This window comes from Oncorhynchus clarkii, chromosome 3, assembly GCF_045791955.1.
Source record: "Oncorhynchus clarkii lewisi isolate Uvic-CL-2024 chromosome 3, UVic_Ocla_1.0, whole genome shotgun sequence".
In the NCBI taxonomy this organism is placed as follows: Eukaryota; Metazoa; Chordata; class Actinopteri; order Salmoniformes; family Salmonidae; genus Oncorhynchus; species Oncorhynchus clarkii.
The window spans coordinates 71,802,101-71,811,888 of NC_092149.1; the positions used below are offsets into that span (position 1 = coordinate 71,802,101).

Sequence of the window (9,788 nt, forward strand, 5' to 3'; positions counted from 1 at the left end):
GCTGACTGGCGGCTCATGACAGACTGGCGGCTTTGGCGGCTCATGACAGACTAGCAGCTCTGGTGGCTCATGACAGACTGGCGGCTCTGGCGGCTCATGACAGACTGGCGGCTCTGGCGGCTCATGACAGACTGGCGGCTCATGACAGACTGGCGGCTCTGGCGGCTCATGACAGACTGGCGGCTCATGGTAGACTGGCGGCTCATGACAGACTGGCGGCTCTGGCGGCTCATGACAGACTGGCGGCTTTGGCGGCTCATGACAGACGGGAGACTCTGGCGGCTCATGACAGACGGGAGACTCTGGCGGCTCGTGACAGACGGGACACTCTGGCGGCTCGTGACAGACGGGAGACTCTGGCGGCTCGTGACAGACGGGAGACTCTGGCGGCTCGTGACAGACGGGAGACTCTGGCAGCTCGTGACAGACGGGAGACTTTGGCGGCTCGTGACAGACGGGAGACTCTGGCGGCTCATGACAGACGGGAGACTCTGGCGGCTCGTGACAGACGGGAGACTCTGGCGGCTCATGACAGACGGGAGACTCTGGCCGCTCTGGACAGACGGGAGACTCTGGCCGCTCTGGACAGACGGGAGACTCTAGCAGCTCTGGAGTTGGAGATCTTTGTGGGCTATACTCGGCCTTGTCTCAGGATGGTAAGTTGGTGGTTGAAGATATCCCTCTAGTGGTGTGCGGGCTGTGCTTTGGCAAAGTGGGTGTGGTTATATCCTTCCTGTTTGGCCCTGTCCGGGGGTGTCCTCGGATGGGGCCACAGTGTCTCTTGAACCCTCCTGTCTCAGCCTTCAGTATTTATGCTGCAGTAGTTTATGTGTCGGGAGGCTAGGGTCAGTTTGTTATATCTGGAGTACTTCTCCTGTCCTATCCGGTGTCCTGTGTGAATTTACGTATGCTCTCTCTAATTCTCTTTCTTTCTTTCTCTCTCTCTCTGAGGACCTGAGCCCTAGGACCATGCCTCAGGACTACCTGACATGACGACTCCTTGCTGTCCCCAGTCCACCTGGCCGTGCTGCTGCTCCAGTTTCAACTGTTCTGCGGTGATTATTATCATTTGACCATGCTGGTCATTTATGAACATTTGAACATCTTGGCCATGTTCTGTTATAATCTCCACCCGGCACAGCCAGAAGAGGACTGGCCACCACACATAGCCTGGTTCCTCTCTAGGTTTCTTCCTAGGTTTTGGCCTTTCTAGGGAGTTTTTCCTAGCCACCGTGCTTCTACACCTGCATTGCTTGCTGTTTGGGGTTTTAGGCTGGGTTTCTGTACAGCACTTTGAGATATCAGCTGATGTACGAAGGGCTATATAAATACATTTTATTTGACAGACGGGAACACCTGTAGGGAGGAGACAGAGAGACAGCCTGGTGCGTGGGGCTGTCACAGGACCCACCAGGCTGGGGAGACTTCCAGGAGGCTTGGTGTTAGGAGGAGGCACCTGAAGGACCGGGCTGTGGGGGAGCACTGGAGCTCTGGTGCGCAGCCTTGGCACCACTCCCCCAGGCTGGATAACTACTCTAGCCCGGACCCTCCAGAGTGCAGGCACAGGTTGAACCGGGCTGTGGGTAAGCACGGGAGATCTAGTGCCTACTACGTGCACATCTCCCTTAGGCTCCACTCCCACATTTGCCCAGCACGAGCGGAGCGCAGGCATAGGACGCACTGCACCCTCCCAGCGCCCCGGAGTCACAGCACGCAGAGCCGCCAGGATACCCTGGACCGAAACGGCGTACTGGCTGGATGCCCACACTCGCATGACACTTTCGGGGGCTGCCCTATAGCGCACCGGGCTATGGGTACGTACTGGCGACACCGTGCGCTTAACACGGTGCCTGACCAGTAACGCGCTGTTATAATAAGCACAAGGAGTGAGCTCAGGTCTGCTATCTGGCTTAGCCCCACACCTCGTGTTCCCCCCCAAAAAAAATGTTTTGGGGCTGCCTCTCGTACCTGTCGCGCTGCCTCCTCATATCGCCGCCGCTCAGCTTTCGCTGCCTCCAGCTCTGTTTTGGGGCGGCAATATTCCCCAGCCTGTGCCCAGGGTCCTTCTCTGTTCAAAATCTCCTCCCATGTCCAGGAGTCCTGTGAAGTTGGCCGCTGTTGTTGCTGCTGCTGCTGCTGTCGCTGTCTGTTACCACGCCGCTTGGTCCTTGGTTGGTGGGTGTTTCTGTAAGGCGAGAAGGATCGGAGGACCAATATGCGGCGTGGTAAGTGTCTATTGGTTCTTTTAATAAGAAATACTTAACATGAACATAACTGAATACAAAAACAATAAACGTGGAATGAACGAAACCCAAAACAGTACAGTGTGGTGAAAAACACAGACACGGAAACAAACACCCACAAACAAACAGTGAAACTCAGGCTACCTAAGTATGATTCTCAATCAGAGACAACTAATGACACCTGACACCTGATTGAGAACCATACTAGGCCGAAACATAGAAATCCCAAAATCATAGAAAAACAAACATAGACTGCCCACCCCAACTCACACCCTGACCATACTAAATAATGACAAAACAAAGGAAATAAAGGTCAGAACGGGACAGTACCCCCCCCCCCCCCCCCCCCCCCAAAGGTGCGGACTCCGGCCGCAAAGCCGTAACATATAGGGGAGGGTCTGGGTGGGCGTCTGTCCGCGGTGGCGGCTCTGGCGCGGGACTTGGACCCCACTTCACCACAGTCTTTCTCCGCCTCATTGTCCGCCTCCGTGGCCTCCTAAACACGGCGACCCTTCTAAATGGCCCCACTGGACTGAGGGGCAGCTCCGGACTGAGGGGCAGCTCGGGACCGAGGGGTAGCTCCGGACCGAGGGGTAGCTCCGGACTGAGGGGTAGCTCAGGACTGAAGGGCAGCTCCGGACTGGCAAACGACTCTGGCAGATCCTGGCTGACTGACGGCTCTGGCAGATCCTGGCTGACTGGCGGCTCTGGCAGATCCTGGCTGACTGGCGGCTCTGGCAGATCCTGGCTGACTGGCGGCTCTGGCGGATCCTGGCTTACTGGCGGCTCCTGGCTGACTGGCGGCTCCTGGCTGACTGGCGGCTCTGGCAGACTGGCGGCTCATGACAGACTGGCGGCTCATGACAGACGGGAGACTCTGGCGGCTCATGACAGACGGGAGACTCTGGCTGAATCAGACTCTACCTGATTCATTTAATCAAGTAATTATAAACAATTAATAATTCGATGAACAGCAGCCATCACATTAATCAATACAACGTCACGACAAGCATCAAGAATAGCTATTGCGTTACCTTGCTGAGCTGCTGTTAGGTTTGGGTTGTGTTTGTATATTTGTCGGCATTCAGCTCCCATTATAGTCCTCAAAATGGCAGCCACTACATCTTCATCCTTTTCCAGAAGTCCCGTGGCTAGTCCTCCCATTCACCTCTGGACGTATCCCAATTCGTGCTCCAATCTCCACTGAGCATCATAACTGTGGGAAGGGGAATGTTCACTGCCATTTCTATCTCGATGCTAACAACACTATATAGCGAAAGTGAATTATGGCGATTTTTAAACAAAGGTTTGCTCTAATTTGCGGTTATCATGGATAGTCATCCCGCTTCTGACACCATGTTTGGATGTTAAATGACGAGACAGTCATTGATGCGAGTAACCAGTCTTGTTCAGCACATTGCAATACACCCGGGTATATCAAGCACACCTGCGCCGGGACAGCTCAGCTCAACGCTGATTGGCAAATTTTATTTTTATTTTTTAATCAAATGAGGCCAAATGCTTGCTGGCATCAACCAATCAAATGCTACAGCAGCAACATGTTATACTTTTTTGGTCCAGACAGCATCAGGTACATACAGTACTGTAGGCTACACAACAGACGGGTGCCATTTCCCTCGCTCGAATGATTTCTCCAGTGAGATTCAGCCACTTGCGAATTGACGTAAAATTATGAGAAAAAATATGTATATATAAAATTAATTGAGAATTTGTATTTATTGATTGTTTAAATAGTTGGGGAAGCCTGGCTTCCCTTGGCATCCATGAATACAGGCCACTGCTGAGGGCTGTTTAGTCCCACATGATGCAGAGTGACAACCGCTTGTTCTAGTCATTTATTCACATCATTCTGTTAACATTTATTTATTTACACTGATCACTGAGGACCTCTGACAACCCATCAAGATGGCATATCAGTAGCCTAAGTAAGTTATTTAGCAATAACAGTATGTTAAGGTTCATTAAAACATATCTTTAAATTGAGCTAAAATAGCAAATAGTGTATTAACTTGTAGTAAATAATGTATTATGTTAGCTACCATAGGTACGTAGAACTGAAACATAACTAGAGAAGAAAATGCTGTTTGCAAACTATGAAACCAAAATCAAGGAATTCCAATGCTTTTATTACACTGTAGCATTCAGCATTTTCTTCACCAGAGTTTTTCTTCTAACAGTATGAGGGTAGCACCTCAGTAGAAAATAAGGTGGAGACCTGTTATCCAAACTTTAGTGTCATCTCAAAAACAGTGGATTTAAAGTCATACAGCTTACCCATAATTCTACTGGGTTATTTGCATTAGGGATTATTGTCACTGGACTACCCAGTGGACTACCCTGTAGTGTAGTCTAGGTAATGTGCTGCTCATTGGGGTCTGTGATGGGTGTCTCATCCAGCTCCTCATCACTCTGAGTAGATGTTTGGTTGGTATTATCTCCTTCTTTCTCTGTGTCTGGTTCCTTCTGCTCTATCCCTTCCTCCTCCATCTCTACTTCATTTCCCCCATCATCCTCTGTGTTTGCACCCATACATCTATTGTGGTCCATTATCCCATCTCTGTTCTCCTCATTACTTACTCTTTGCCCTTTCCCTTATTCTTCCACATCATTATTCTGTCTTCACTCCCCTGACTGGATGTCCTGGTTGTCCTCCTGTGTGTGTTGATTTGTTTGGTTATTGTCTTTGTGGTCTGCTGTGTACAGTCATTCTCCTTGGATCTTTATCTCTGGCTTTTCATCATTCATCATTAAGAGCCTGAGTCGCTCTCATGTTTACCATCTCCCGTGTACAGGTTTGTCATCTCCTCTTGGGGCTTGTCTGATTCTTGGTCTAGTTCATTCTCCTGTTTAAGACCTGGTTTGTTCAGGTCTAGCAGGGCCTTCTTGTGTCCTATATCCTGGTTGGGTTTATCTGTTTCTGCATTTAGTGGAATCCATTTGGGTGTTGTGCCTGCTGATTCTGTTTGGCCTGGAGCTGTCTCTGTTGTGATTGGGTATTTTTGGCCTGGAGCTGTCTCTGGAGCTGGAACTGTTTCCTGGTTGGGTTCTGGTGTGGGCGTGCCTAGCTTGGATTCTTTGGATTCGGGTGTGACTAGGTCTTGTTGGGCCTGGGAGTGGTCTGGTGTGACTAGGTCTTGTTGGGCCTGGGAGTGGTCTGGTGTGACTAGGTCTTGTTGGGCCTGGGTGGGGTCTGGTGTGACTAGGTGTTGTTGGGCAGGGGTGGGGTCTGGTGTGAGTAGGTCTTGTTGGGGAGGGGTGGGGTCTGCTGTGACAAGGTCTTGTTGGGTAGGGGTGGGGTCTTCTGTGACTAGGTCTTGTTGGGCAGGGGTGGGGTCTGCTGTGACTAGGTCTTGTTGGGCAGGGGTGGGGTCTTCTGTGACTAGGTCTTGTTGGGCAGGGGTGGGGTCTGGTGTGACTAGGTATTGTTGGGCAGGGGTGGGGTCTGGTGTGACTAGGTCTTGTTGGGCAGGGGTGGGGTCTGGTGTGACTAGGTCTTGTTGGGCAGGGGTGGGGTCTGGTGTGACTAGGTCTTGTTGGGCAGGGGTGGGGTCTGGTGTGACTAGGTCTTGTTGGGCAGGGGTGGGGTCTGGTGTGACTAGGTCTTGTTGGGCAGGGGTGGGGTCTGGTGTGACTAGGTCTTGTTGGGCAGGGGTGGGGTCTTCTGTGACTAGGTCTTGTTGGGCAGGGGTGGGGTCTGGTGTGACTAGGTCTTGTTGGCCTGGGTTGGGCTTGTCCTGTACATGCTCTGTGTCTGTCACTGAAACATAGAATGAGAAGATGGGTTGATACAAGACTACACAAACACTATTATTCAGACACATTTGTCTTAATGATAACATTACTTATTATGTCATTGTCAGTCTCAATATTGAGGTATGTTTAACCTATCTGCCATGGGACATAAAATCACCTGTCTGTTTGTCTGAGAGACTGTCAATCTGTCTGTACAGAAGGCTGTGACCCCCACCTTTTGTTTGAGAGAAAATTCTTCCAGCTGGTTCAGTTTGCCATTTCCTATTTGGATCTGCATTCTGCTTGTTTATCAGCTCTACCTGCTCTTTTACCATTCCTGTACACACAAAAACATTCATCCCCATTAATATCATATGTATTCAAAGTTTCTCGTGCCCAAGGCAATAAACACTATATAAGGAGAACCTTTTGGTATAGAAGTTATATTTCCAGTGTTCTCAGAATGGTCATCCTCAGGATCTTTGTTTCCTATTCAATAAAAACATAAACAAAATAGTGGTATTCATAAACAGTAGAGTGGTAAGGTGTTAGTTTTGTCTTAAAATGTATGTGATGCCAAACTAAGTCTACAGCAATAGAACTCATGTTCAAAATGACATTTTTACAGCTAAACAACCTTGTTTTGTAACTTCCATCAGTCCTTTCTCCTCTTCAGATTTTCTCAATGCAGCTTCAGCTGCTGGTCATCCACCACAGAGTGGAAAAGACAAGAGGGATAAAGGACAGAATTAGACATAGGGAAGTAATGTGGGTGAACATCCTGCAACATGAATATGTCTAACCAGAAAACTATGTAGTTACTTTGCTTTGTTTGCTGGTTGTACTCTTTTCTCTCCCCTTTTCAACTCTAATCTCAGATCCAAGGTCAACGACCTTGTAACAAGTCAGCTGGCGTCACTGGGACAGTTATCATCTCAAAAGCTCAGCTCACATCAGGGGAGTAGGAAGGAAATGGATTGACTCTGGTCTAGCCAGATCATTATAATGAGGGGCTTTTTCTCCCAGTAATACCGAACTATGCACCATATATTTCCGGAGTCTGGAACTAAACGTTTTTCATAGGACATAGGATGGTCGTACGTTTCTTGCATTTCCTCCAGTAGTACCACAAGAGAAATGCCAGAACAGCAACTAAGACGAGGAGAAGGAGAATGGACAGGACCACAGCCAGGACACTGGATGAGCCTTCCTCTGCACAGAAACACCATTAAAACATCTTGGATCAGCAGCATTTCCACACTTAATAAGACATGAATTAAGCTATGACACTATAACACTATGACACCATAACACTATGAACTATATAGTAATGTCAGTGACTGTAACGTATGAATATCCGGGATCTGCAAAAAAGATGCTTAGCATGCACAATATAACATTGTATTTACAACAATCTCTTTCTATGTCTTTCTGAACCATGTTCTCACTATCAATAAATGTACAGAATCTACATGTCACGCAAATGTGTTGGCAGCATTAAATAATACATCCAAATTGTGAACACGACAGAATGAAAGTGAGAGAACGTTGTATTACTGTAACTACAGTTTAGAAGTGTTATCTTACCAGTGTAGCAGTCCTTCAGGGTGAACTCTGCACTTTTCTCACTAACAGGGTTTTTCACCACACATGTGTAGATAGACTCCTGGTTCTCAGAATCCTGGTTCTCCCCCCCAGGTATGAACAGTTCAGGTCCAGGACTCTCTGACCCCTCAGGACTCCTCCAGATGAACTGGGTCAGGGGCTGGAGGTCAGCTGAGCACAGCAGGGTTCTGTCCATGTTCTCTGGGGTTGTGTTGTCAACCACACAGGTTGCGCTGGGCTGTGCCACATCATCTACACACATGTGCACAAACGAGTACAGACACACACACACACACACACACACAGACACGCACAGACACACACACAGCAAAGTGAGAAGCCGTTTCACCTCAACTGATCTGAGGAGAGGTGTGTCTTGGTGTGGGTGAAAACCTGTCCAGCAACTTTGAACATTTGTAATAAAGATGTAATGATGAAAAGGGGGAGTTTCAATATCACACTGGAACAAAATTTCAAGAGCTAGGTGAGAATATGTGGGTCCTGACTCATTAGATACAGTAACCAAGGTATACAATTAGATTTTGTTTTACTATACTGGCATCACTTAATCAGCCGTTGTCTAGGCTTAATGATAGTTTTTTTGAAAGCCCTTATTAATACTGTAAATAAACATACTGTATACACACAAACCTGACATGCAGGCCTTTAAACAGCAACATTACACACTTACCAATAACCCCCACCTCATGTTGAGAGTACTGCAGCTTGCCCTTGACGACAGCCTCTAACTCATAGGGCCCACTGTCTGCATCAGTGAGACCTTTGATAGTTAGCGCTCCAGAGTCCCAGTCCAGGATGGTCCTGCCTTTAAACCTGCCATACTCAAAATTCTGACTCCCATCAAACTCCACCACCTTGTTCCCAATGTGTTTCCACAGGATGTCCTCAGGCTGTCCTGAGACCTTGGGGGTCAGGGTGATCTCTCTTCCCAGGCCACCATACTGCTGTTCACCTGTCACCTCCACTGAGCACAGAAACAGGAGGATCAGGTGAAAACACATTGAAAACACCCTAAACTTCTGTGGCTATAATGTAATGTAGGCTAGTGGTCTTCTTTGAGACCACCAAGGACAGTTCAGGTATCAGCAGTGTCAGACATTCCACCTATTCAACCTAATTAGTAATCTCCCACTATACTGCTCTCCTCTGCTGTCAAATCAATGATTGGCCAGGGTGGGTTGTAGACCTTGTATCTTGATATATCATTAACTTGGCCATGCACGGAGAGATATATCGGCAACTCTATCGAAACTCTAGCCGTGTACTTCAACTCCATGATAATTGAATCCACGGAGTTGAAAGCAAAGTAAAGTTTTTGAAATGAACCTCTGACTCCTTTAAGTCACTATGCAATCGATACTTAAAAAATGTAACTTACTGTGTACCTATGTTTGTCCTCTGTTGTTGCGTGCCTTTCTTTGTTTGCTGAAATCCATACTTTAAAAAAAACGTTCATCAAATACAACCGCCAACTTTTTCCTTGTTGAAATTCAATTGGCACATGCACATTCAAGCTGAGTTGCCATCTTAGAGCAACAGCAACGAGGAAACAGTCCGTGGTTTGATTAAAGTTTTATTAAAAAGTACAGATTTCGGGGGGAAAATGGCGCCGTAGAGAGAACACGGTGTTTCAGCGAGCTCTCGTGGCATTCGTAAATTTATATTTTTACATTAATCTCCTAGCTTGAAAAAGTGGTAGAATTGGCTAAATAAGTTACCATATAATGAGTCTTGACGGCTATTTCGCAAAAATCTCCGACAACATGCCCAACAGAACTACTAAGAAGTCGACCAAAACCACCACCCCTGTGGATGTGCATGAGGAGCTAGCTAACGTTAGCGAGGCTAGCACCATTGCGGATCCAGGCACAATGGACCTGGTGATTCAAAAGATGACTGATAACATTACTAAAGTGATCGATGCTAAGATAAGAACGGTCTTGGAAGCAATAGCAGGCCATTCAGCTGAACTACAGAGGGTTGTGGAACGTGTTGTTGAGGCGGAAGGAAGAATTGATGCAGTGGAAACTTCAACTACATCTATGGACGCTAAGATAAAAGCACTTGAGAAACAGGTGCGCAAAATGGCGGAGCACATTGACGACTTGGATAATCGAGGACGCAGATGCAATATTCGTGTTGTGGGACTCCCGGAAAATTCTGAAG

The 9,788-nt window shown here is 47.9% G+C and overlaps 1 protein-coding gene across 1 annotated transcript; it reads right to left on the reverse strand.

The window, feature by feature from the left end:
* Positions 1–4,086: 4,086 nt before the first annotated feature.
* On the reverse strand, positions 4,087–9,272 carry LOC139386007 (uncharacterized). Its single transcript, XM_071131333.1, has 10 exons — positions 9,210–9,272; positions 9,008–9,047; positions 8,293–8,586; positions 7,584–7,853; positions 7,098–7,208; positions 6,634–6,696; positions 6,423–6,485; positions 6,232–6,333; positions 5,308–6,021; positions 4,087–4,936 (listed from the first exon to the last, which is right to left on the reverse strand). Exons 1-10 carry the CDS (start codon positions 9,270–9,272, stop codon positions 4,884–4,886), a joined length of 1,773 nt encoding a protein of 590 aa, XP_070987434.1. The 3' UTR covers positions 4,087–4,883.
* Positions 9,273–9,788: the final 516 nt, after the last annotated feature.